The sequence below is a fragment of the Puma concolor genome, chromosome C2, assembly GCF_028749965.1.
Source record: "Puma concolor isolate L17-30 chromosome C2, mPumCon1.1.hap2, whole genome shotgun sequence".
Lineage (NCBI taxonomy): Eukaryota > Metazoa > Chordata > Mammalia > Carnivora > Felidae > Puma > Puma concolor.
The window spans coordinates 134,303,577-134,331,126 of NC_141675.1; the positions used below are offsets into that span (position 1 = coordinate 134,303,577).

General features: G+C 37.0%; 1 protein-coding gene across 2 annotated transcripts in view; it reads right to left on the reverse strand.

Moving 5' to 3' along the window:
* The window catches only part of CC2H21orf91 (chromosome C2 C21orf91 homolog), a 32,018-nt gene extending 5,027 nt beyond the window's left edge, over positions 1 to 26,991 (reverse strand). Inside the window, exons 1-4 of one of the 2 annotated variants that reach the window (XM_025913160.2) lie at positions 26,633 to 26,991; positions 25,595 to 25,728; positions 1,937 to 2,473; positions 857 to 919 (exon numbers count right to left, since the gene is read on the reverse strand). In XM_025913160.2, coding sequence (XP_025768945.2) covers positions 857 to 919; positions 1,937 to 2,473; positions 25,595 to 25,728; positions 26,633 to 26,766 — 868 coding nt within the window. In that variant the 5' untranslated portion in view covers positions 26,767 to 26,991. The other variant, XM_086675768.1, reaches the window with a different exon arrangement.
* Positions 26,992 to 27,550: the final 559 nt, after the last annotated feature.

Here is a 27,550-nt window from a genome sequence, read left to right on the forward strand (position 1 = left end):
ATTATTGTTACTATTTTATTATTCTCAGCTGATGTGTGATTAAGACCACTGGCCATGGAGTTAAGGCAGGGGTTATATAATCCTTAATCTGTTACTAACTGAACGCACGATGTTTGTAAGCAACTTAATGTCTCTGAAGTGTAATTTCCTCACCAAAATGAAAATCAGTTGTTTAAAAAAAAAAAAGGGAACAACAGGGGAATATCAACATTAACTGTTGTTAGTGTTAGCGTTGTATTTGATGATGTTTAAAGAATTACTAGCTATTGTTGCTGTTTTTTTTTAGGTGTGATAATGAGGTTGTGATTACCTTTAAAAGAAATTATCTTTTAGAGAAAATCCTGGAGTATTTGTAGACAAAACAATTTGTCTGGGATCTGTGTCAAATAATCCATGCTGGGCATGGGGTGAAAGGAATGGGTATGAGCAGAGATGAGGGGAAATTAGCTATGCTTTTGATAATAGTTGAAGCTGGTGAAGATGGGTCAAGGGGTTCACTAAACTATTCTCACCAACTTTTGTGTTTGACATTGTTTATAATTTAAAAAACTCCACAAAACAGGGCTAATACAACTTTAAGGAACTGTTAGGAAGCACACTCATATAGTGTCTGGCATAATAATATGCTAGGAAGAGATATGGGTTTAGTTGTCTCCATTTTTACTTAAAAAAGAAAAACTTATTTCCCCTTTATTTCATAAAGAAGTCGTTTTCTTAATCTTTTGCTCTGGAAGTTCCAATGGGTTCTAATCCCCTTTCCGAATTTAAATGCAGATAAAGTTAAGAATGTCCTGTCATGAGGGATTTTCTGTATCAAAATTTTCACATGCATAAAACATTGACACTGAGTCTTTACCCTGTATTTCCTGTCGGAGCTTTGCATTCAGTTGCTTTACCTCACCAAGAGTCATCGAATTCACTGAAACATGAAAATATGTGAATTATTACTACAGTAACCTGGAAAAATAAATTGTCTACATCACTAATACAATATTCTATTTAAAAAAATATTCACTTAACTGCCATTATAGTATTCACCCGTCCTCCAGGATTTATTCATTAACTCCTACAGTGTGGAGGATATTTTCAAATTCTAACTACAGCTCACAGCAAGAAACATATTTTACATCACTTCCAGTACACCTCCACCTGAATCAAAAGTTTTGCCAAAGAATACTTGGTAAACTGCTAGAAGCCACTACTCATCAAGCTGATTATGCTTAAGCACTACATAGTTTATGATCCACAGTTGGGAAAACACTAAAGTACTGTGGAAATAGTCTGAAAAACTGATCTATCTCGTTATATAACCTTAGATAACTCATGTGTAGAATTTAGAAGTTGCATTAAAGATACACCAATGTCCCTTCTAGTTCTAAAATCACTTGACTTAAAGTCAATTAGAATTATCTCAGTTTCTGTGAGTTTTTGTGGAAGTAAATGAAAACTGAACGGGTCACTTTTCCCAACTTTAAAATAAGTGCACACATTACCTTTGTCCTTTAGTGAAATGTCAGCTTTTTGCTTTTGAAATGCCACCCCCAGTAGATTAATCTTGTAGCGATGAGCAACGCGACAATGTATGTTAGCCAATGGTTGAAGATGTACTTCTAAACTACATGAACTTCAAACTTCCAATTGTTTGTCAATTCCATTTAGTTTAATACATTTAATTTATTAAATTTATTTATTTTAAATTTATTAAAAAAGATGATGGGACTGAATTCAAATGCTTTAGGACATACTAAGGAGTATTTGAGAGAACTGATGGAGAATTTAAGACACCTCATTTTTGCTAGGGTGAACCTGTCATTTAAATACTCTATAAAATCCATAATTCTAGAACAAAATTCTTGACATATCACATATGTAAAAATGTAAAAAAAAGAAAAGCCAACAAAACTGCAACCTTTACTTTTCTCCCCATTTTACTTACATTCCTCTCTGCTGTAATGTGGATGCTGGGCCTGGACGTTAGCATCTGGATCAGAGATTATTTCTTCTTTTTTCTGTGCCTGGTTGTGACTATGAGGCCACAATACACTACTGTGGCATAAAGTGGCACCTGAATCTTGCAACACCGCAAGCTCAAAGTCTGTATTTTCCCGCTGCTCCAATATTCTTTGTGAACAGTTTGAGAGGCCGCCTGCGCTTGCATCTATCCACTTTGCAGAATACTTTGGTACTTGAGAGTCAAACTGTGGGAGTAACTTTTTATCTGGCTTATGCCTGCAATTTAACAGGTGATGCTGGGTATTTTTAGAACATTCAGAATCTGAATCCAGATCCTTATTTTGTGCATACTGTACAATCCAGTTTATCTTCTTACTCAAAAGAGTTTTAACTTCTTCGTAAGTACTTTTTGAAAGTTTAGATCGGGGACAATCCTGGTTTGCAATCAAATGGTATTTTTCAAAGCAGTCTTTATGGCCCCTTAATGATCTGGTGTGCAAGAGATTAGATTTTGGTACTCCTATAGAGAAAAAAAAAAAACAAAAGACAACTTTTTGTTTTTTTAAAAGCTGCGATAAGAGTATATACAGATCTTAGTAAAACATGGATCTCAGTCATCAGGTTTGTAAATTAGAGGAAAGATGCTAAAGAATATGGGTGTTAATAACATAAAATATGGTCTAATAATTTCTGCTTCAGTTTAACTATATAGTTCAGTAATATTAAATTTTTATGAATAATAAAGCCTTTCCAAGGACTTGATTCATTTTAAACCTTGCTCCAGAGGGAGGTTATTGCATGTAATATAAAAAAGTAGTACCAAACTAGCAATTTACATTTACAAAATGTTGGCCTTTATAGTGTAGTGCTTTCTTTGCTAATCCTCCTGAAGTACACACTTGCAAAAATTTCTACTTTAAGGCTCAGTAAGAGAAATGCTTGACAATTTTTTTCTAACAAAAACATAAGTTGATCATGTTCTTAAATTATAGTTATATTTTACTGGGGAAAGGTATACCAGAACCAAAAAAATACACATTAATAAAAGCCTCACAAAGTCAATGAAGTGGGTTTTCTGTCTGTCTATCTATCTATCTTGATTCTATCTAGTAGGCCTCATGCCCAGCATGGAGCCCAATTCAGGGCTTGAACTCATGACCCTGAGATCAAGACCTGAGCTGAGATCAAGAGTTGGACACTTAGGGTCGCCTGGGTGGCTCATTCGGTTAAGCATCTGACTTGATTTCAGCTCAGGTCATGATCTCGTGGTTTGTGAGTTCGAGCCCTGTGTTAGGCTCTCTGCTCTCAGCACAGAGCCTGCTTCGGATCCTCTGTCTCCCTGTCTCTACCCCTCCCCGCTTGCTCGCGCACTCTCTCTCTCTCAAATAAATAAGCTTAAAAAAAAAGAAAGAGCTGGACATTTAACTGACTGAGTCACCCAGGTGCCCCTAGATTTATTTTTTTAAGAAAATGAAAGCATCTAAAATGTTTTCACATTTGTTTACCTTTCTAAAACTTTATCAAGATAATTTTATCCTCTAGAAGAAATGCATTACACACAATTAATTTTCATATAGCGATAGATTCTATCTGCTCCAATAACCAGTATAATTCTTCAACAAATCTTCATGATATCCTATAAATAGTAGATATGTTCTTATCACATTTTTCTATGTCCTAACTTTTTAGTAAGCTTAAGTATGCTATTTCAATTGTTTTTTAAAATACAGATTATAGAACACATTTTCAAAGACATAATACATTTCATAATACAGAATACCTTATTACATTTTTATAAACTCAAGCCATATTATTAAAGTCAAACAGCAGTATGTTTATACTGAAAGTGAATAAGGGATGTGGAGCTGAAAATTAATGCCTGCCAGAATTAACCAGTCTAAATCTGCTTAGCTTTGAAAACAAGGTAAGTGGAGTGCCACTCAGGTGGCAGGTTAAAAAAAAAAAAAAAAAGTTTTAGCTGACTTATCAGAAAAAATTAAACCCTGCACTCATCCTTTGTTTTAAAAATTGAAGTTGTAACAATTTTATTAACTGAACTGCAAACTTTGGCTAGTAGTAAGATAATGAAGTACTTGCACTTTAATGGTATTAAATCAGGTATAAAACGGTGTGTAAGTATTAATTTGTTCTAAAATGATGTAACATCAGCCAATAGTGGGACCTGCTGAGTTTGCCAAAACCACTGCTAAATGGGCTATCCGGTGGCTCACAAGTGAGCTATGGGGAGTACACCTCCTGAACAATGATCATGTAAGCATGTGGGAACAGCTGCTCTCACGAAGCAAACTCAAATATCTCAGCGTTGTCTTCCACCAAGTACAAAAACAGACCTGAAATGGAATTTCATACACATTTTATTTATCCCTTGGCTACTTATACTGCAGTTGTGTGTGTATGTTTTTTTTTTTTGTTTGTTTTGTTTTGTTTTTTAACCAGTTACTGTCTGATTAGGTCAAATTTCCAGCAAAATTAAGATACTTAAGTGCAAATCTTCAAAGCTCTATTTGATAACACGAGCGTACACCTTCAAGACTGGGTAAATTAACACGAAAAGGAAGTTCACAAATCTTATTAGAATGAAAATATTAAAAGTTTTGTTATTATATATGTTTAAGGCCATAAACAAGACAAAAAAGTAGCTAGTACAAAAGTACAGCCCAAATAAATAGCTCCACTCTGCTGTTTGATTCTAATACTTACTGCACTGGATAAACAGCAGGCAGGCAGAGAACTTGAACTTGCTTACTTTACTAACTCGGGAAGATTTTTCAAGAGCTGCCTTACTCTGCAACCTCCCTTCAGTCTCACTGCCAACAGATGGCTAACCAATCTCCAACGGTCAACTGTCTTCACAGACCACTGCCACAGCTCTAAGCCATGATTTAGTTGAATCTATTAAACATAGCAAATTTTAAGTTTCACTGGTCTCTATGAAAAGAAATTCTTTAGCATATAAAAAAATGGGTTTAAATTATGCTGCAGAAGTTAATTTTTGCTGTTAAATCTTGTGGGCTTCTGGTATTTATTTAGAAACGTCAAAAACTGTACTGATAAAAGATACAAAATTATATGAAACAATGAATTTCCTGATGTGTCCAGAGCTTCAACAGCAGGCTAATAGATGTCTATTTGAAGGATAACGTGGACTTTTAAAGTTAAAGATTTTCTTTTCCAATGTTCCTTCTTAGTTATTTGTGCAACATAACTTTTCTTCAAAAATATTTTAATTTTTAAGTTTATTTTTATTTTGATGAGGCGGGCAGAGAGAGAGAGAGAGAGAGAGAGAGAGAGAGAGGTGGAGGGGCAGAGAGAGAAGGTGGGAGAGAATCCCAAGCAGGCTCTGCACTGTCAGCACAGAGCCCTATGTGGGGCTTGAACCCATGAACCATGGGATCATGGCCTGAACCAAAATCGAGAGTTGCTTAACTGACTGAGCCACCCATGTGCCCCAAAATAATTTTTCTTTTAGTTTTTACTTAAATACCCAAATTAATGCTAGAAACCTGGATAAAAACATGATTACATGCATATAAATAATCTTTTGAGATGAAAAGCAAATCAGAGAACAATATTCAATTTACTGTACAAATACACAAATGTAACATAAATTTCTTTCAGATATTCAGGAGTAAAAGTCACCTGTAAATGACATGAGGGGCTCCTGGGTGGCTCAGTTGGTTAAGCGTCTGACTTCAGCTCAGGACATGATCTCATGATTCGTTGAGTTCGAACCCTGCATTGGGCTCTCTGCTGCTAGCACAGAACCTGCTTTGGATCCTCTGTCCCCTCTCTCTCTGCCCCTCCCCTGCTCACGCTCTCTCTCAAAAATGAATAAACATTTTACAAAAGAAAAATAAAACACATGAAAAAAAGTGTCATGGGCAAGAAAGAGTTCTGAGTATAGGGAACACTTACACTTAGATGGCCCATAGGCTTCTCAAACACCTACCTCCTGGACGAAATGCTTCTTCCTCTTCTAAGTGCCCAAACCTTAAACCTGATTCTCTTCCTGAGTCTGGCACCACCAACTGCTCAAGAAACCTAGGTGTCCTCCTTGACAGCTCCTCCCCTCACCTATCCCAAATGTTTTGCTGTCCATTTTAAAGGGTTCTTTTCCCCATAAAATCTAGCGGTACAACATCCCAAAATCCTGCTTCACCCGATCACCCCTCTCACTGAACTGTCTGGGTCATTACCATCTCCTGTCTGGTTCTTACTCCAACATGTCTGGGTTAGCTGAGAACACCAGATTTCACAAATGCCTCTTCACTGGCCTTTATCTCCGACTATGAGTAAGTTCTGTGGGAAAGAGCACATGCCTGGCACATGGGGAGTACTCAAGAAAAAGCAGTTAAATGAATAAAGGAAAATTTAAATTATATTAAAACCAAATAAATAAAATAAACTTATTAGCGATTGTCATTCAAGGTCTACTACAATGAACTTTTGCCCATCCTGGGCAAGGGAAGCAGGATATGCAGTTTTGCCAGGCTACTCAGAAGTTAACTGAAGAAAGCCATCTTCAGTGGAATTACTCCTATGTTTAGTTTAATGGGCCACTAGTCTGAAGAACTGATGAGTGGCACTGATACACAGATGGCAATCTTGTGGCATCGTTCAATCTGCCAGGCAAAACCATGAACTTCTACTCAACTGTATTAATTTTAACAGAAATTTACATGTAGAGAATATAAAAGGCTATTTTACGTGAACTGTACCTCATTAATACCTTTAATTTCTTTAAGCTCACTAAGTTTTAAAGTTCAATTTGAAAATGTTTGTTTTATAAACATGGTTTAAAATATCCCATGCAGTAGCACAGGAAACAAAACATTCAAAAAGTATAATATACTGATTACTTCATATACTTGAACAAATTACCTTTTAATCTAGAAAAGAATGTGAGTAGCCCACTTAATTTGTATCAGCAATATACGTGCCATTTGATAAACTCTTGAAGTGATTTTGTTTTCTTCACTTCATCAGTTCGAATTATTATAAAAGAAACAACTATTGCTATTATCAGAGATCCCAGTGAGTTTCCCTACTGACTTTTCAATTTTAATTGCATTTACAAGTGTAAACAGCTCTGAGCACCAATTTGTTTCCTTAGCAGCTTTTGAAAAGGAATGAATCTAAATGCAATTAAATGAGTTGATATTTTTGAAGAGCTGAGTTATAAGGAGTTTCCAAACCAGTTCAACAAAAACTGCGCTACAACTTCCTCACTAATAAAAATGTTGAAGGCAAACGTAATTGACATCCTATTATGAAAACTTCTTTAAATCATACTTCAAAAAGGTCCATGTAATTTTTTTTTTTTTTTTGTCATGAAGTCATTTTTATTAGTGAACCAAGACCTTAATTGGCAACCATGACTGCTTTTTTTTAAGTACTAGCTGCTCTGGAGAGAGGCCATTTAGAATTACATAGGCAGTATATTTCTGTATGAACAGGGGTATTTTAAAAAGTTAAGCTGTTCCTATTCAATAGTTTTTTCTTTTTTATCTTTTCCCACTTTCATCTCTGATTTTGTTATACCATTCTCACATACTTTGAAAACCCTCCCACTAACCCATCTGGCATGCTATCCCCATTTCTATTCTTTAAGTCCCTCTTTAAGATCAATTTACTTTTAAGAAAACTTGGTTAAACCCACAGAAGAGCAAAGTCACTCAAAAATATAGACTTTTCTGTCTACCTGCCACGGTTGCCCTTTTAAAATAAGGATATTTCCATGCTTATATTTAATCTGCCTATCGTAGCAACATGTCTCTTTTTCCCTAATAAGATGAGACTCTTAAGTGGCACTAAAAAATAGGAACAAAACCCAAACGCTTAGCAAGTTGTATTCCATGTCCCATTATCCTTGGATTAAAAAAAAAATTTTTTTTTAATGTTTATTTTTGGGAGAGAGAGAGAGACAGAGCATGATCATGCAGGGGAGGGGCAGAGAGAGAGAGAGGGAGACACAGAATCCAAAGCAGCCTCCTGGCTCTGAGTTGCCAACAATGAGCTCAATGTGGGGCTCAAACTCATCAACTGTGAGATCATGACCTGAGCCGTAGTTGGATGCTTAACCGACTGAGCCACACAGGCACCCCATCCTTGGATTTCACCTCCAGCCTCTTGAAGACCTTATTTGGGATTTGGTGGTAATGAGGTAAACAAAGCAATCTTTTCTTGATGGCTCACCAGTTGGTCCTGTCAAACAGCACTGTTTCTCAGTGGACTACACTGATGCCACATGGCTTTCTACTTTACACATCCCTGAATCCCGTCATCTGACTTACTCCAATCCTGCCTTACTGGACTCCGTCCATTAGAGTTCATTTGAATTTGATTACTTAACTTCATTTCCCAGTCAAAGGAATGGCTTCAAATAATTTGGTGCTCCTTAGGCAGAGCAAACAGAACACAACCAGTCGCTGGATGTAAAGCTGTGAATACACACGTTAGCACATCAGTAGGAGACTGGACAGCTCTAAGAGAGCAAGCTCTTCAAGTTTTACTTCAAACATAAAACAGAATTAGACAACTGGCAGTGTTGGTATTCCAAACTGTGGGTTTGTGTGTTCTTTCTTAATATTTAAATAAGGCAAGGAAATTTTAGTTATAAATTTAAGTTCCAGGCTGTTAACATGCTGTGAAGAAATTTGAAACATTTTGCCTTCAAACATGACCAACATTTGTGCAACAATTCGTGTGGTATTGCTTCAGAATCTTTTCTATGCAAGCTCACATTTTGCCCAGTTTAAAGAGTTTTCCAAGAGTTAAGATGTTTTTCTTTTTATGATGATCTTATCTTAGTTGCTAAGAAAGGGAGTACAAGTACCTGCATGTTTATGTGCTGTTCATATTAAGAAGTAATCTTGAGCTTCTTTAAAGTGTTAATTGTAAAAATGGGAGGAGAGCTAAACTTTGTTGTGCTAAGAAAGACTAAAAGGATTAAGATGTTACTTCTTTGGGAGGATCCGATCCCATTTCTGATAAAAGGAATAGAGGAAAAGCTCTGTAAATAGACGTAGCACACCCACACCCATACTGCAGACAAGTTTTGTTTAGCCTACAAGTGTATTAAAAGAAGAAAAAAATTATATCTACTTATAGTTTTCAGTTTCTTGGTTTCTCTTAAAAGCCAAATCTGAAGATCTGGCAGCAACTGGCTAGTAGTGAGAAGCAGCTGCCATCTGAAAATAGGGCAAGTTCTCTTTAATCCAAAACAGTCCTTATCATATCCTTCCTGAGTGTGCAGGGTACCTATGACCCAGCAGGCTCTGCGGCCAGGCTGCCAACTAGTGACACGTGTGCTATATACCAAGACTGTGCAGTGATACAGATCTGAATTGCTTTGGTGCAAAAACTGCTTGTCCCAATGATGCTTTGACACCTAACTTGACCAGGCTATTTTGCATCTGATGAGCAAGCAGGAACAGGCAAGCTAGGATTCAACAAGAGTTATTACCACTGTATCTATTGCCCATCACAGCCACTCAGTGGGAGGATGCTCAGATTGTCTATCCTGCCATGGGGCTAAAGGTGGGAAATTAGACCAAAGGCAGGAAGGCAAGGATACATAGTTGGAGCACCCACTTCCTTTCCACACCCATAATAGGCCAGGCTTCTATTTTTATTGGATGCCCAAGTGCTTTAGTGACTACTATGCTAACAGTGTCCTATTCCCTCCCACCCCATGCCTTTAGCTAACTCAGGAGCCACTGAAGAGTATGTCATATTCAAGTACTGAACATACTGTTAAAAAGTAATAGGTAATTGCTTATCTCTGCATTTAGCAGATGGAATTGCTGGCAACCACAGTAAGCCAATATACAGATGGGTTCAGCAACCTGCTTTTCTACATTTTGAGAACCAATGCCCTAAGGGAAGATATATCAACAGGTGGTCTTTAGACAGCAGACTGCAGTTTAGAGATGTTTATTCCATTCTCAAGTTACTGTATGTGCTACGAGAAGGATTAAGCCGTTAAACAGCTTAATCCAGTAAATGAATTATAAGGGCAAATTCCAATAAGCAATGAGTTCTGAGAGACAATGTTAAAAGATAAACCTCAATCTCTAATAATGAAGGAACTGAGGTCTGGTAATGAAAGGAGATCTATAAACTGCAAATGACTTGTCAAAAAGAAAACCTCTCAGTGAATTTCACTTTTTCATTTTAACAGTTGGAAAACTGGGGAAACACACCTACATAACAACTGTTTATTACTAATGGTACAAAAAATAAGTCCACATTCAATTCTATTCCCTAATTTAGCTACCTGGTTTTTTTTGTTGTTGTTTGAGAGAGAGCATACACAGGAGCAGAGGAGAGGGGCAGGGGGGAGAGAGAGAGAGAGAGAGAGAGAGAGAGAGAGAGAGAGAGAGAGAGAATGAATCTGAATCCCAATATGGGCTTCTATCTGATGACCCTGGGATCATGACCTGAGTCAAAACCAAAAGTAGGATGCTCAACTGACTGAACCACCCAAGCACTCCTAGCTACCTGTTTTTTAACTAGCAATGTCTAACAGAACATTCTGCGATGATGGACATGGTCTATAACTGTTATCCAATAGTAGCCACTGCCACATGCAGTTATTAAGCATTTGAATGTAGCTGGCATGACCAAGAACTAAAATTTTAACCTTATCTAATTTTAATTAAGGTTAATAACCATACTGTGGTAAGGCTACCAAATTGGACAGGGCAGTCTGTCTGGAAGTAATTAAGCAAAAGTGTACTTGGAACGAGAACATGGATAGAAGCTGTCCATGTTCTTACTAATGGTTTAATATGAGCTACTAAGCTTACAGCAGCCTACAATATAAAAGGCTAAATTTGTTTGTCTAGTACATTAAAATATGTCAAATTTAGACTGTAATTTTTTGGTGGTACAAAAAACATGATACTATAAAAAGTTTTAAGTCAATAATCCAACTGACTCAAGTAAACATCTACTTGTTTCATTTTCCCCAAAAAGAGCTCTGAGTATACTGACATTAAAAAATTGTTTTTGTGCATGAAGCTGTATAAAAGACTCCCAAAAAGTTACTCAAATCAGGGGTGCCTGGGTGGCTCAGTCAGTTAAGTGTCCAACTCTTGATTTCAGCTCAGGTCATGATCTCATGGTTCAAGGGATCAAGCCTCACACTGGGCTCTGTGCTGACAGCATGGAGTCTGCTTGGGATTCTCTCTCTTTCTTTCTCTCTCTCTCTCTCCCCCCTGCCCCCACACAGTCTCCCCAGCTTGTGCTCTCTCTCTCTCAAAATAAATAAACTTAAGAAAAAAGTTACTCTAATTAACTGTAGTATGATTGAGCTGTTTTATATGTGGCACAAAGAGACACTAATTTGCAGAAAAAAACAAAAAATCCCAACATTCCTAAAGATACATAAAGTTAAAATGATACATGTTACTTAAACAAAAGAGACTGTAAAAAAAAGAAATCCACTTTTATAGTAACACCAGATAAACAGGGAAAATCATAATGACAAAGTAAAATTATAGGTTCAACGCAAGAAATGTGATAGACATATGAATTCTTTGCCCTTTATCTCCTGAAACCTTGTCTGCCCAGTAAAGGTTATGAATGATTTATTTTCTTACAAATGAGGGAAAAAAAAATGAAAAGCTGTCCTACAGCTATTTTAAAACCTCAGTTTTGCATTTCAACTTTTTGCATAAATTTGAATCATGGTTCCTGAAACTCTAGTTGCCTATTCCTTAAATAGATGCTAAATGGTAGCATCTAATAGGGATATATTAGCTAGTGAATTTGAAAACATGTATAAGTCACTTACTACTATAGGTAGTAAATGGTAAAAATTCAGGCTGATGGAAAACAATCATTACAATTCACTAACCATTTGATAAGAAAAACTAACATTAAAAAAAATAATTGATAAATCATATTGCATGATGCTAAACATAGAAATATTATGACTGTGTTATAATTGCATCATAGTAATTCTAGAGTAGAAAGAACTAAACAAAGGGGTTGGTGAACTGACATAAAATAAAATTTTCCCATGATGAAACAAATAGTTTTTTTGTTTTGTTTTGTTTTGTTTTGTTTTGTTTTTTAACTGGAAGATTACATGGTCCTAATTCAGCAGTAATGGAAGGCATTGAAACAAATGATAGGACTACAAATTGGGACAGGACTCTGATCTAAAAGTCTACCTCTGGGAATTTAAACTACAATGAAATGGGAATTTAATCAGACATGCATAAAAAATGTACATATAACAATCTTTTAGTACTGGTAAACTGCAAACAAGCTAAACATTTAGCAATGGGATAGTGGTTAAATGAATTAGGGTACAATGGACTGCAACCTTAAAAAAAGTAGAAAATTTTACCTAGCATGAAAAAGATATTCCTAACATATTAAATGAAAAGGCTGATTATTAAATGCTATATATAGCTTGATTTCATTTTTAAACACAATTTACTACATATGTGTGCATGCACATATACATACATAGTCTACTACAGAAAACAATTTAGAAGAACACACCAAAAATATCAAGAGATTGTTGGTAGATGAGTGGCATTATGAATCTTAATATTCTTATTATTTCCTATATTTTGATTTTTCTGTAATAGGCATTATTTGCTTTTTCAGTGAAAAACATTTTTAAAAATGTCTAGGAATAAATACATTTTGGTTTGGGAAAGAACACTGCATTCCTTAGTCTAAGACAAATTATGCTTTTAGTATTGGACTGTATGTTCCATTGAACTAAGTGAAAGAAAAAAGATGGAGATACTGATAATGGTAAAAGACACACATACCTAAGATTCTTAATTTTTTCAAGACTGTGAGAATTTTCTTAGGCGAACAATGTATCTAGCAAGGAAAAGTATTTTCCTTCAAATGAAAGCAGTTCCTCTTCTCCAAAGAAAAATCATAACCATGTTATCGTTTTATCTGGCAATCCTCGGTGATGACCCAAGGACCCAAAGAGAGTAAGGGAAAAAGACACTGATAAGTGAAGACAGTTCATACTGTTGATTAAAAAAACAAAGAATGTATGGTGAAAGGATTTGCTGAGCAGCTGCTACAAAACAGAAATGAAAGCTAGAGCAGAAAAACCTAATGAAACCAAATCATAGAAAGGTAAAATCAGGTAAATTCAAACCTCCTCAATGTACAATAAAACATTAAATTATTTTTGTCAATGGAGAAGATGTTCAATATACAAGCAGTATTTCATCTTTTCAGATCCTTCTAATATTTGAATTTAAATACTAACATTTGTTTCATATACTATATTTACCACAAGGCTCCTCTATACTCATCATTTGATGTGACCCTCACACTGCTCCTTGAACACACGCATTGATGTTGTTTATCATCGCCTTTATTTAATACATGTACTCTAAAAGTTGAGCAGTTGCATACTAGGAGGAAGGAGAAGGAAATGGCATTTAAGACAGAGGAAACTTAGAAAGACATGAAAGTGAGAAAGAAATGGAGGGAATGAACCAGAGTGAGAAAGACAGAGATAGAGTTGGCACACAGACTGGCTTGTAGAGTGCCTTTGGAAGAGTAATGAAAGATGAAGGTGGCCAGTTGAACAGACATAACCCAGCCATGACATGTTTTATGTGTTGTGTTAGGAAGCTAATAATCTGAGTAAAATAGCAAGGAGTCAATGGATAGTTAGTTCTATGACAGTGAATGGCATGATCAGATCTTTAAAGTAAAAGACCTTTCTGGTGATACTGAGAAAGAACTGGGGAGGTAGGGTAGCGGTGGGGATAAAAAGATTAAATCTATGAAGCTAATTAAGTAGTCTTGGAGTAATATTGGTAAGGAGGAAAAAGGGCCTGGACAAAAGTATAGCAGTGGGAATGAAAAGTAGGAAACAAATGGGAGAGAATCAATAGGACTCAGGGACAGAGTGCAAAGAGAGGGCGGGTGGAAGCCGTCGGGTAACAGACAGGACCTGCTGCTAGGCCATAGGCCAACTTGCCTTTATATATTGGAAAGTCATCCCTACCAGGGTACACAGCTTGAACAGCAGAGCCTAGATCAGATTCTGGGCTACATTATCATTGTACCTACACAACTCTACATGGAAAGTCCTGAAGAACCAGGAACCATTCATTCACTAATGGCAGTTTTTCAAAGTTTGGTCCTGAGGTCATTTGCAGAATAGTTAGCTGGGACTCTTGTTAAAATGCAAATTTCAAGATCAACTCTAGACCTATGAAATCAAAATCTCTGCATGTGGATCCCAGAGTTCCATTTGAACCAAAGATGAATGAAATATAAAATGCATGTGTATATGGAAATAGAGATCCATTTAGTTCTGAGAAACTTAAATTCAAGACAGGTACAAAATATTCAAATGGAAGGCACAAAATATTCAAGACAGTTGAATATACAGGTCTGGCACTCAGAAGAAAGATTTGGTTTGGCCTGGCAATGTGTCTGTGGTATAGTACAGAGGTATAGCTAAAGACATGTCAATGAAAGAAGTAGATGAGTGCAATAAAAGAAGGACAGAATTCAATGAAACACTAGTATTTTAGGGACTTGTACCTGGCAATGAACCCGAGAAGACAGAAAAGTGGGCAGAAATACGAGGACACAGCTCTTTTCTCACAGAACCCATGGAGTCAAGTGTTTCAAAAGAAAATGTTAAATGTCAGATTTTGATAATGGCACGAACATGAGACTATTTACTGCATTGACTATAAGGAGGTCACTAGTGAGAGTAAAGGAGGATGGCAAATTGTAAGGGCACTGAAGGATAGGATGGGAGGACTGAGTAGACCCTGAATGAACACGGCTCTTCCAAGAACTGTGGTTTCAGGGAAAGAAATCATATGGTTTATGATTTTTTCTTTTAAGTATGGGAGACATGAGCATTTCTGCCACTCTAACCATCTTTTTGGTCAATCTGCCAGGATACAGAGATAGTAACTGTAGGTAGGCAAGATGATGAGTAAGCAGAAGTTACAACAAATGGAGGAGAGAGTAAATAAATGAATTAAGAAGAGTGGGTGGTAGAAAAGACAGTCTGTAAAAAGCATGGTATTTTTCTACATCTAGTCCTAACTGGATATAAAATTGTGAGATTTTAGTTTCTTTCTCAAGATACTTGCGGCTGGTATTTACCAGACACATTTAGTTAATACACTGGGTAACCTAAAACTGAGTTTTTGGGAGAACTTTCTGTTACAGTATGTAGGAATTATATTTTTTCTATACTGTTATATTTAATCTATATGTATTTATTCTACTTCGTAGCAGAAATACAATCAAAATGTTGCTTGACATGGAGTTGAAAACTGATTGTTAATATCCTGAAAATACTCTGAATAAGCCAAAGTAACATAATCAAGATTATAAAGAATATTTTAATAATAAACAGAAATGTTATCAGGACAAATATATTAACAAACAGTGTTAGTAAGGAAGTAGAAAGAATACAAAAACTTGAAAATATTTTACATTATACCCAATACTTAAAGATCTGTAAGTATTTAAAGATAGAAATACAAAAATATGAAGAGTACTTTGTTAATTTTGAAACACTCCCCAATACCCCTAAACTTTAACATATGGGTTCTGTTTTCAAATCAGACTAGCAATTTTTGTTCACTACATTCATTGTAGATATTATTCCAACAGTTATCCTAAGTTTTAGATATTAAAAATGTCATTTAAGTATATTTGAATAGCACTTTAGAGATTGGAAGGTGCTTTCACTGTCTACTTAATCTCCACGTTATTTCATAAGAAATGAACATTAAGTGTAAATTTCAAGTAAGGTAATACATGGAAAAATATACTAGTGATTTAATCTATACTTCATAAAGGCAAATAATCCCATATCCTCTTCCAACATACTATATAATTAATTTATTCTATTGTCTTTTCCCTCCTCTCATATAAGCTTTATGAGATTTATGTTTGTTTTATTCCATGTCTTATCTCAGCTACTAGAATAACTTCCAGCACAGAGTGGTTGCTTAGTTAATATTTACTGAATAATTGTGCTTAAAAATTGCTATGGACCCAACCACACAGCTTTAATTATGAGATATAGATTTTAATGGGTACACACAAATTATTCTGCTTTACTGGTATACAATTGAGACAGGAATGGCAAAAAATTACCAGAGATACGCTAGTTTAAAATTATTTGTAAACAAACAGGCAAGTTTCCCTTATTACAAACTATAAATCCAAGGCTGTGTTTAATGGGTTTATTCCCCTTATCAAAATCGTAATGAACCATATGGTGTGCCAAATTGGATTAGCATAATTTAAATCCACTCTAATTAGAACTATAGTTACCACATTTTGATAAGTTTTCAGTGTTAGCCTCTTTGATTTTAATCACTTACACATTTTTCATGTATTACTATATTTGAAATTCACAATGTTAACTTCCTATATAATGTGGAGATTAAGGTGCTGTAAAAGCACCTTTCACTTTCTAAAGTACTATGCAAATATAAAGGTATGAGGTCTTTATTTTCAGTAATAAACACTGGAAAATTTAAGTTTTTTTTAAGCAGAGTATCAGCAGAGGTGCTGTATTTCTGAATATGTTCTAAGTATTTCTAAAATCTTCTATTGATGTAGTTAAGTTCAATGCTCATTACCTTCTAAACTCAGAAACTAGAAAACTCATCTCATAAACTACCTATTTTTCTTTTTCTGAAAGTGCCCCAGGCACTTATTGAGGCCGATGAGCAAAAGGACCATGGTGTGCAATTTCCAGGAATGGTGCTAACATTTTCACTTGTGTTTGCACTGACTGCATCCATTTACTCAGATCCCTATTCCTTCTTGAAAGACTGATAATCAGGGTAAGCCTCCATTACCCAGATGGTTGGGAGGACAGAGAACAGTGTTAGAACCACTGCCTCATTACCAGTCGACACCTGCATGATTCTCTAGCAAATGTCAGTCTACAGATCAATAAGCTTATCCTTTCTGGGCAGGAGCGGCAAGATAGTCACAGGTGTGTTCCCTTCACTCTGATCGTTACCAGCCCAATCCAAGGGTTCTAAAAATTGTATTTTTTGACAGATTGTTGAGATTACAACATATTGAGATTACAATCCATGTGGAGACTGCATCATCCTACTCTCTTAAGTCATCAGAAATGTATATTTTCAGATATTCCACTGAACATGTATTAATATCATGGGGAGAAATAATTCTAAAAAATTTTATGTCTCCTGAGACCCAGATTTTGTTCCTTGCCTCAATATTCACATTTGTATAATTCACCTCTGACTTTGCCTAACTTAATACCTCCTAAATTTTAATAGTTCATGTAATTTTCTTTGGAAGCAGAAATGATTTAGGCACTTGGTTTTTTGGAATCAGAGACCTTGGGTTTGAACTTGTAAGCTGTGCAATTTTGGACCAGTTACCTAGCCTGTCTGCTCACTTTCCTTATTCATCAACTTGGGATAACAATAAAAACAACGCATGTAAAGTGTACAATACTCGACAAACAATACCTATTATTTAAATAAGTCTCTTATCTGAAAGTGTAAGTCCCTTAAGTATTTACTGACAGTTGAACTAGCTTCTTCCTAACTTGAGAGTGATAGTTCACTTCTTCCAGAGAACAGAGAAACCTATCTTTGTCTTCTTTCTTCACAGGACATTATTTTGCATGTGATAGAAAAATTACCCTTTTATTTCTGGGTAGCTGATTTCTCTTTATCAACTTTTCAGTAACAGTTTTAAATTATTTTAAGTCACATAAATCATATCCATTTACTAAGAATAGATAATTTTGACCTACATATTAAAGATTTTCAATCTAGATTTAATTTATTTCCATATCTCATAAAATATTTTTCATCTTTGTCAACACAATGGGATGAAAGAATTATGAAGCTGAACCAGAATGCCACATTTTTAACATTCTGATAAATCCTTTTTATTTATAATTATGATGTTCTTATTACTAAGATATTCTGGGTTGTATATTCTGCTTCCTTGTTTTCAACTTTAAATCACTGATTTAACGAATATATTTTTATCACTGATTTAAAGAGGACTCAGGGTCATCAAATGCCTAGGGGTCATCATTATGAGCACACAACACTATGTTGGGGTGTTCAGAAAAAGAGAAATGCAATGCGTAAAATGAATCTAGAAACTCCCATTCTTGACACAGCCCTGTTAAAACTTCTTGCTCTGTATTTGGGGAAAAATACTTATGTCTGTTTTTTACCCTGACTGAAAAAGAACCAATTATCACTATTAGTATTATTGGCTACATCTTATTTTTTTGAATATGGTACAAAGTTCTATTAGTTAAGATTCATAAAACTTCTAGTAGACTCCAAAAAGATCTCATGAAATTCTCTAAAAGGGCAGAAAAATAGTAGAAAAGTTTCAGTGTGAGCAAGTTTAAAGGAAAAATAATGTAAAGAGAAACAGTACTCTAAAGTCTCCTTTAGATTGATGCAGTCTTCAGTCAAATATTTATTCATTTCTCTTTGCCAGTCCTGTGCTACTGCTGATTATGTACTAGCAAACAAAACATACTCTAAAATAAATCCATGTCCTTACAGAATTACAAATGGGGGGGGGGGGAGGGAAGCACATTAAACAAACACACAAGCAAAGAACTACAGTAAACAATTATAACAAGTGCCATGAAAAAAAAGGGTGCTATGAGGAAAAGAATATTGGGGAGAGTAGTGGTGGTAGGGAGGGGCTGGGGGGAGGAGAATTAAAAGGCAGGGAGGGATCCTTTGAGAAGTAACTTTCTAAGAATTAAGAAACAGGCAGGCTCTCTCTGTGGAGCTAACCTGCACAGATTTTAGTTAGGCATCTAAGTCTTTACCTTCTCCACCCTTGACTTCCAACTCTGATATTTTTGGTTTCAGGGATAGAAGGGGAATTTACTTATTTATTCATTCACTCACTCTGAAAAGAGATATGGCTAGGGTAGGAATAACAGCTTAAAGCTTTAGACATGTAACTTGGAAGTACTTATTGGTTACATAGGTGAAGATGTCTAAAAATTAGTTACATATATTGATGTATAGCTGGGGGTGGGGGTGAAGGGAAGGAGGAGGAGGCAAGGGGTTGTTTTGTTAGTTTTCATCATATAAAAGGTTATGAAAGCCCAGAGTGAGGATGAAAAGCCTAGGACAGAGGAGGCCAACATTAAATTTTTCTTTTTTAAAGAAACCTATACAGATTATCAGGACCATTCAAAAACATTAAGAAAACCAGTGAGTGAATGAGTGAATGGCATCATTATAGAGGTGCTGGTCTACAATTTAAGCTGTTAAAATATGACAAAGGAAACAGAAATGTCCATTTCACACAGTGGTACATCAGCTCTGATATGAGACACCTGATTGGAATCCCTTCTGTGTCGTTTACTGTCTATGTGACTTTAGGCAAGTTTACTTGACCCCAGAGCCTTTATTTCGCCACATATATATTGGGAATATTACCACTTACTTCTTAGTCCTGACGGGAGAGCTCTGTTAGCTCTAATAAATGCTTGGTTATGCTTAAAAATCAGTAGGCAAAGTCAGGCTTTCTAACCTTTCTAGTCATTTCTACAGGTATTTTAACTACTCACTGTATCACTAAAGAAGAGAAAATAAATCTTAATCATTTCCTACTTAAAACTCAGATAGGCATATGCCTCCAGCTGAATTGACAGGATCATAATACACTTAAGCAACTTGCCCAAGTTCTCCTGGTTGGTGAATGGGAATTTGAATTCAGTCTGGCTCTGCAGTGTGTGCCCCAGCTGGAGGTGTTGGGCCTCTGGAGCAGTTTTAAGAACCTGTGCTCCCAATCACTGCTTGCTACTCTGCAGCTTCATCCTCAGCATCAAGAACAAACAAACCTGAGATCCGCTGCTTATCTTGGAACAAATGGCAACTATGGGAGTTCAGCCTTCGGAATGAGATTCTGGCACAATAATTTCAAGGTTAAGAAATACAAATAGGAAATTGCTCTTACTGGTGACATTTGAGAACCAGTATGACACAAAAACTTAGATATCTTGCCAAGAAGACCCAACTAGTTATGTGGCAGGGTCAAATGCAAGGCCAGGTCTGAGTCTAGGACCCACGTGCTTAATCAGCAGAACAGAAGTGAGCAGTGGCAGATGCACCCGGCTGCGGAAAAGCAATCTTCCCTGTAAAAGTATGAGGGAGGTAGAAACCATGTGAGTCTACCATGAACAGAGTCTGGGAGAGAGGAGGGAAAAGTTTTCCCAAGTTCATAATCTCTAAATTGCTTAACCACACAAATTTCTTCCAGACAAAAATTGGGGGACCTCTTTCAAACAGTAACATCAATCCTTACATGATACATAATGAGATAGGTTAGATACTTCAAAACTCTTACAGCTTTCTGGCAACAAGTCCATATGTGATCTGCCTGCATGCCCATCCTCAGAATACAATCCCTCATTCCGCTAAAATCCCTTCCAGTTCTAACTCCAGGACTGGAAGAATCATCAGAGCATTACTTATTAGTATTAGCTGTAGCTCAAATAGTTTGTCTCCAACATGGAATAACCTTTAATTACTAGGAAGGCCCCTCTCTGCCTGATTTTACTTCTTGCCTACTCAATATCCTTTGTCCCATCTTTGTGAAACACTGACGTTATTTGGAGCAGCTTCTCTTAGGGGCAATGAAATGTGTAAGAAACTATTAGCTGGGACTTCACGAAAAACCCCTTTTTAGATGCAAGACTGCTAACATGCATCTTTTGTCAGATGTCCTGCTGTCCTTTCTTTCTTGTCTGAGAATAAGGAAGCAATGGCTGGAGTTCCAGCAGCCACTTTGGCTCATGAGATGACCTTGAAGATAGTTACGTATGTGGTAAGGGAAGTGGAATAGAAAAACAGAAGTAGCTTGAGTCCTTCTGATCAGGGAGCTATCATACCAAGTCCAGGTCCAACTTATTTTTATATGGGAGATAGAAATATCCATTCCATTTTATTTCACCATTATTATTTGGATTTCCTGTTATTTGCGGCCAGATCTCATTCCTGATGGATGTATCTTCCCCATCAAAATTTGTGTACGATCTAGGTTTTAAATTCATCCTAGACTTTAGAATTAGAAAGCTTCACAAAGTTAAAAGGGAGGAAAAGCTGGGAGTAACTAAAAAGAGGCAAACATAATTAGCACAGGGATGATTCTAGAACCTGGCTCCTTATAAATGGGTTGGTAGTTAAGTCACAAGTCTTCATTAGATTCTGTTAGCCTAGATTCAATTATTTTTCTTTTAAAGTATTCTATAATTTAAACTTATCACCAGTTAAAACTACTTTCCACTTTCATCCCTCCCTACTCCTGTCCAAATAATGAGGTTTTACTGTTGCAGCCATTTAAAAAGCATTCAAATTTATTTAAAGTGACATTAAAAGGCAGTTAAAGAATTAACTTTGTGCCTGTATTTCTAAGTATATCAAAGATAGCCAAGTTAAAGTTTAAAAGTCACACTGAGCTTTATATTTACAAGTATTCTCGGGGCACCTGGGTGGCTCTGTTGGTTAAGTGGCCGACTTCGGCTCAGGTCATGATCTCGCAGTCCGTGAGTTTGAGACCCACATCGGGCTCTGTGCTGACAGCTCAGAGCCTGGAGCCTGCTTCAGATTCTGTGTCTCCCTCTCTCTCGGCCCCTCCCCTGCTCACACTCTTTCTTTCTATCCAAAATAAATAAGCATAAAAAAATTAAAAAAAATAAAAGTATTCTCTTAGTTAATACCAATATATCACATTTGCAATTATATGAAACAAGAGGCTAATGCCAGATACAGTTAGCTATAAATACAGTTTCCCTATCACAAGAGGTGGATCTTTTTACTTAAGTGGAAAGATGCTAGTGTGTCAGAAGCAGGACAAAGGAAGAGCTATTGGCAGACTTTGAGTAGTAAATGACCAGTCTTGACAACCAAACTGAATCAGGATTTAGGCTCCAAGCTGTCAGCACAGAGCCCAATGCGGGGCTCCAACTCACAAACCGTGAAATCATGGCCTGGGCTGAAGTTGGACGCCTAACCGACTGAGCCACCCAGGCGCCCCCAATCCAGTTTTATAAAAAAGTTTATCTCCACAGAAAAGAGAGGAAGTCAGTTATTAGAGGAAGGTAAGAATGCTCTAAAAATTATTTGCACAGTCTTTTGGCAGAAAATGAAAACTGTATGAAGTAACAGATTGGAGTCCTGGACTTTTGTCCCCTCTAGCTTCATTTCCAACTTTGTTACATTACAGCTGAGTTTTATTATTGGCTCCTGACTATCCTGGGCTATCTTCTTCCCAGCCTCAATAGCTTAGGGAAAGGTAGTAATATGGTCACTAATTGTAAAGATTTTAGTATCATGAACTATGATGCATATTAGAGTATCTGATTATACATGCATAAAAAAGTTTATAGTGTCTTAGAGCCTAGGATAGGCCATGAGTATTAGGAAGTTTATGCATCTGTTTTCTAATCCTAGAAGTAGACAAGTTATTTTAATGTGAATTACAGGTACAAAGAAAAATCAATCTTGCAAGCATTTCAAAACAGTTAAGTCCTCAAAGTACATTTCTTAGGTCCTTGAAGTATACAAGGAAGTATAAAAAATATAGGTACCATTTCCTTTTAATTACTGTGAAGTCACAGAAAAAAGGCAATTTAGAGCCATGCTCAGAATACGAAATCTCTCCAAGAAGATTTGACTGTCTTTTGTTATTTCTTTCTTCTTTCGTCTTCATTTATAAATATATGCAGGTACACAGCTTTAAACAACAGGCCATTTGATTGGACCAGTTTTGATTTGATGTAATCAACAACCCAAAAGATACAAAATTTCCTGTTTACTACAAATGTGTGGACTCAAAATTAGGTAAACTGTTATTATTCTTCAAACTGGTCTCTTGGAGAATATAGAATGCTTTAGAACAAATTTAGCAATTAGTAAACTAAGAAACCAAGTAAGAGCAACATTACCATACTACAAAGACTTACACCAAACTACTGTAGTTAAATGCCATTGTTTTTAAAAGTTCCTCTTATATTCTAATATTTATTGGCTGGTATTGTGCTAACAACTTCATAAGGAAGAGAAAATTTAAAACACTTTAAAAGATTTATTGACAAAGACCAGAATATACCTTGTTATTTTTCAGGTATGCGATTACTTTATTATCACTTTTTTTCATTGAGTTTTAAAGACCTGTATACTGATATGAAAACTGAAATTTTGTGGAATTCAGAGTTCTCATTCCCTTTCCTCCTATAATAATCTTATGACATTAAGTTAAAATGGTTATAATAGACTAGCTTGTCACTGTAGTTAAGTATAAAAATGTATACAGTTGGAAGAGCAACATCAGATAAATGGAGAAGAAAATTTAATTCTGAAATAATTTTTCTCCATGAAGTTTAATTCACATCTTAAAATATAAAATCTTCAGTGTATGTAGAGCATAAAATGAAACAGTTCTGATTCAAATTGAGAACTCTTTGTTTTTTAAGTTACACATCACTATTATTTCAACATGACTTATGTTATGCTTATGTATTAAAATAGATGTTATCAGAGATGAAATATTTACAAAGGTGGTACCTGAAGAATATTTGTATGTTCTCTATATAATGACAGAAAACCAGTTGAAAGGCATATTTTTGAAAGGCTAGAAAAGCAATTATGGAAGTTTAGGTTTCTGTGGAAAAATTCTATCACAGCATGAACATCACTAATGATGATTTATTAGGAAGCACTGGTTAGGAAATGTTGGCTGACTGAATAGCAAGGATAGCTAATTAAGATTCAGGAAAATGGGTTTCCGATAGTAAAATAACTATTGACAAAAGATCAATGGACTTAAATATATACTGGAAGGAGATCACCAGGCTTCAAACCCCAGCATGTCAATTACTGCTGTGTGACTTCAAAGTGCCTTTCTTGAAGGTCTCAATGGTTAGGTCCCGTTACCTTTAAAATGGATAACAGAAGCCATCCCAGAGCTATTTTGAGTTCATTCAATATGATAATCCACGTAAGGTGCTTACTACAGTGCCTGGCACCTAATGACAGTTTGCCATCACCACTGCAACCTTGAACAGTTCTATTATTTGACCCTCAGTTTCCTTCAATTAAAATACAGGTTTGGGCTGGATCATTTCTAATGCCTTTGCCCATTCAAAATTAAAATCTACAATGTAGAAGAATATATAGGGCCAACTCTATTTCCAAAGAACATAAATTTAGATCTGTCACCTTGGCATAATTAAGGACATGGTAATTTAAATGCTATAGAGGAATCATATTTTTAAGTCAGTCCTTTCAAATTAGTTATAATTACTACACTTATTAAGGCCCAAGTTATATGTATTCTATTTATTCCCAAGAAATCCATGATCTTCCATCAACTATCATGCTCAGGAACTACAATTCTTCCAGAAGGTAAAATGGCAAAACTAACATAACCAATACGATCGTAAGGGGAACATGAATGTCATGCAATTTATTATTATTTTAGTGTCTACTTATGATTATAATTTTGGCTTGTTACTACAGAATAGCTAAATATATTAATTTGGTGCCTACAACAATATCTGAAAAGTCCTAACAGGAATCTCAAAAGGAAACTGAAAACAGTAACAACAAATACATTAGGATTAACTATAAGAACATTTCACATCTCTAGTTACTTAACAGAAAAAGTAAAGGTAATGAAATTTTTCAAATATACAATCCAGGAAAAAAAAAATTAAATACTGTTTTGAAGCTGCCCCAAATCTAAAAGTCTAACAAAATCTCTGTACTGATATGTTACAATTCAAAATTCAAATGACACATAAACTTTTTAATCACAAGAATATTAAGATTCGTTTTAGTTTGAGTCATAAATATTTTTTTTAAAAATCTGAGTTTTATCATAATATCAAGATTAAAGAAACATATCCCACATGTTTCTTGGGGGCAAACTACTAATGTCCATACACATATTAACTGTACACGAATCCAAACAAATAGTACATTTAATAACAGACTTTTTTTTAATAGTTGGAGAACTCTTTCATATACTTTCAAAATCACTATTAAGAAATGTAAAAAACCTTTTTAGTTTTTAAAAAATATTAAAGGTGTGTGTGATCACCTTTTAGAAATTATCTAAAAATTTAAAAATGTTTTTCCAGATAAGATATGACTGGGGAAAAGAGTTCTCGTTCACCTCAGTCAGGTACCAGCATGAAAGGCCAAAGGAATTAAATTACATTTTCTCATCCATGTAAATGTTTGGTAATGTTCATTCTTAATATACAACGAACAAAAGCATCCACCTGACAACTTAATAGGGTCTCAAACCAGAAAACACGTTTCCTACTCAATGCTCATACCTTGTTTTTATATTAGCAAAAATGGGGTTAGTACCCTGGGAATTAAAAAAAGGAAAAGATTCATCTTAAATTCACAGCTGTGAGAACTTCGGCCTCCCTTCCATAAATTTTTATCTTCCACAGATCTTCACATATCACACTTGGCACAAGTGCCGATCATTCAAGAAATTTTAGTTTTACCTTATAGTTAGTTCAGCAAAAGTAGTTGTGTAAAGTTCATGCCATTAAAATGAATCTACACTGTATCCTTACCCTCAATATTTAGCTCAAAACAAACGTGGCAGAAGGAGAGTGTTTCTTTGTCTGTTCCCAGTTTACAAACACTGCAAATGTTGTCATCATTCAAATCAATGTTTACAAACTGCTCCTCTTCGTTCATAGTGCCCCTGTTAAGAAACAGAAAGGGTAGGTTATGCAATTTCAAGAACTTGACGGTATGGCAATAACAGGAACTTCTAGGGGAAGGATGCTGTTTATCTAATGTCACAGCCCCATCAAACAAGCATCGCCATGCTTGTACTTGAGTATCACACTTTTATCGCGTAAAGTCACAAAGCTAGTAAAACTTAAAGCCTTGCCATAGGCGTCACTAAGCCTGAGCGCCTTTTTTGATCTCGTACTTCATTTGGTTGAGGAGGTGAGCTGAAGGAAAGCCGTTTGCGGGTGTTCTGCTCTGCCCCATCCCCGGTCCTGGCACTGAATGCTTAGCAGCGCTGCCAGGGGTCTTTCAACCTACTTCACACTGTTAAATTCAGGAAAAACGATCTCTTCGGGACACTGTTTTGCTAACTTCATTGATGGGTTTCGCTAACTCGATGTAGCGAGGCTTCCTATCAGAGATACGCGGCAGAAAAACACACGTGCCAGCGCGAACACCCGAAAAGGGCGTCCCGGCAGCGTCCAAACGACCCGCACCGAAGGCCGGGCAGCGTCTCCACCGCACGGGTCGGACACGGCCGGAGCCGGGGTGTCCAAGCCGAGCTCGTAGGAGTCTTGGGGACCCCTCGCCCTGGACTTCTTTCCACCCAAGAAGGCGTCCAAGTGCCAAGGCAGCCGGACAGCCCGGGACTCAACGCCTCGGGGAGCCAGGCCCCCACTTCACATCCGGCGTTGGGGGGGCGCGCCCGTCCCTCACGAAGCCGCGGACCCGAGTCCGACTCTCTGTCCGTCCAGGCGCCCCGCGATGAGCAGTGCGAAGGGCCGCGGGGCTCGGAGCGCGAAGGCGGCGGAACCGCGGGATCGCGGGGCCGAGGCGCTTGCGGGTTTGGGACCGGGACGCGAGGTCTTTACCGTCGGCTCCGCGCGCCGCAGCAGCCGTTCCGCACGGCTCGGGCTCCTCCACTATTGTTTCCGGCCGCAGCGGAGGCGGCCGCAGCAGAGGAGGCAGCGGCGCGCCCGGCCCCGCCCCCTCCCGCCGGTGCCATCCCGCGGAGGCTGGTAGGGGGACGCGCCGGGGGGGACGCGGCCGAGAGCAAAGCTGCGCGCTGGCCAGGCGGCTGCGGGCCCTGCCTTTCTCCGCTTGCTCCGACGCCGCGTTCTTGGCTAGGATTTTCTCGTGATTCCGAGTCTCTTGGCCCACATCTCTTACGGTTCTCTGGAACGTGGCTGCTGATACACCCCCCTCCTCGAGGCAAGTAGATACCGGAGTCCGTTACCACCTCCCCCTTCAGCGTAGTGGAAACTACTGCCCTCGGGCGGGGGCCGCAGGGGGCGGGGGCAGAAAAGTGACGAATGGATCGGAGAAGGGGACAGAAATGCGTGGGTAGGATTTTGTTTGAAATCACTAGACTGAAAAAGTAGTATCACTGAACGTCGAGTTAGGTTCCAGTTGAAACATTTAATAAGGGAGAAGTTCAGATTTCAGGTTTCATCCTTTAGGGATAATGTTAAATACAGAAGCTTACTTTTTAAATGGGGCTTCCCTTCCGTATAATATGGTCTATTCCTTGCACGCCCACGGGATAATCCCAGAGCCCCGCCTCATATTTTTAGGTCCCGCCTTGTTCTCAAACTGTATGGTACTTGAAATCTTCTGTCTACTTTGCTTGACATTTTAAGTCATTATTTTTTTAAGGTTGTACTTCGTGCTATACTTTCGCTTACATTTTCTGTTGTAATCTTCACAACAGTTTAGGAGAAACCGGAACTATTCTCTCATTTCATAGCTATGAATGACTAACTCAGATTATAGTTGGTTAGAAGCAGAAC